Raw genomic sequence first — 1,188 nt, forward strand, 5'->3', positions numbered from 1 at the left:
TTGAAATGATTGCATCTTTCGCCATTGTCATAGAAATCACAGATACAATGTCATCCTTGCTCGACGAAACTAACGGGCAGTCGGGCACTACAGAGCATTACATACAGGATCTCATCTTAGTCCATGAGGAATGGATCTAAGCAACACTGGCTAGGCTATGGGGGCGGCTACTCCTTGGTGGCGGCGACCTTCTTCTTGGGGGACTTGGCGGTGGTCTTCTTCTTGGGCGACTTGGCCTCCTTCTCGGCGGCGGCGGGGGACTTCTTTGGGAGCAGCACGGAGTTGATGTTGGGGATCACGCCGCCGTGGGCGATGGTGACGCCGGCGAGCAGCCTTCCGAGCTCCTGGTCGTTGCGGACGGCGAGCAGCAGGTGTCGCGGGATGATCCGGGTCTTCTTGTTGTCCTTGGCCGCGTTGCCGGCAAGCTCCAGAACCTGCATATTCAGAAACCAAATCTGTCAGTTACCCGTCGAGCACGAGAAGAACATGGAAGAAGAACAATGAAGGACGGGAAAGATAGGTGCGTACCTCAGCGGCGAGGTACTCGAGGACGGCGGCGAGGTAGACGGGGGCGCCGGAGCCGACGCGCTGCGCGTAGCGGCCCTTCTTGAGGTAGCGCCCGATGCGGCCGACGGGGAACTGGAGCCCGGCCTTGACGGACCTGGTCACCGCCTTCTTCCTGTCGCCTCCCTTCCTTCCGGCCATCTTGCTTGCTGCTTCTCCGGCGGCGAGGACTCGCTAGGAGTGGTGTTGGCGGCGGTTGCGCTGGATGGGAATGCTCTGAGTTTGTGGGTTGGAACGCAGGCGTGGGCGCGGCTTTTATTGGAGGCGGCCAGGGGGAGTGATCCGCGTGACGTGCTGCGAGCGCCGTTGGATCTGAGGGGAGCGTCGCGGGCAGGGGGAGTGATCCGTGGGAGCCCCAGATGAACCAATCAGAGAGCAGAGATTTGCAATACATATTTGGAATTGAAAAATAACTCAAAATCAAAATCAGCCTACGTATTGAAATGGGCACGAATTCTTTTTCTTTTGCTATTAGATGGGCTTCAATTCTGATTTTTTTTTGCTTGGTCGTGTATAAAATTGCTAATTGGGATTAAGTAGCCATCAATACCAATTTTTATTTAGAATAGCTAATTGTATGTGCATTGCAGTAGGGGCAATACATTTTTTTGTGGTTCACATCAA

At 54.7% G+C, this 1,188-nt stretch overlaps 1 protein-coding gene across 1 annotated transcript; it reads right to left on the minus strand.

Annotated features, from left to right (window-relative positions):
- Positions 1 to 795, minus strand: LOC123135557 (histone H2A.1-like). The gene is made up of 2 exons (XM_044554665.1): positions 529 to 795; positions 1 to 434 (listed from the first exon to the last, which is right to left on the minus strand). Exons 1-2 carry the CDS (start codon positions 703 to 705, stop codon positions 168 to 170), a joined length of 444 nt encoding a protein of 147 aa, XP_044410600.1. The 5' UTR covers positions 706 to 795; the 3' UTR covers positions 1 to 167.
- Positions 796 to 1,188: the final 393 nt, after the last annotated feature.

This window comes from Triticum aestivum, chromosome 6B (genome assembly GCF_018294505.1).
Source record: "Triticum aestivum cultivar Chinese Spring chromosome 6B, IWGSC CS RefSeq v2.1, whole genome shotgun sequence".
NCBI classification, from domain to species: domain Eukaryota; kingdom Viridiplantae; phylum Streptophyta; class Magnoliopsida; order Poales; family Poaceae; genus Triticum; species Triticum aestivum.

Coding starts and splice junctions, on each gene's coding strand:
- LOC123135557 (XM_044554665.1), bottom strand. CDS start 705: ATGGCCGGAAGGAAGGGAGGCGACAGGAAGAAGGCGGTGACCAGGTCC. Junction 435..528: donor TCGAGTACCTCGCCGCTGAG/GTACGCACCTAT, acceptor CTGAATATGCAG/GTTCTGGAGCTTGCCGGCAA.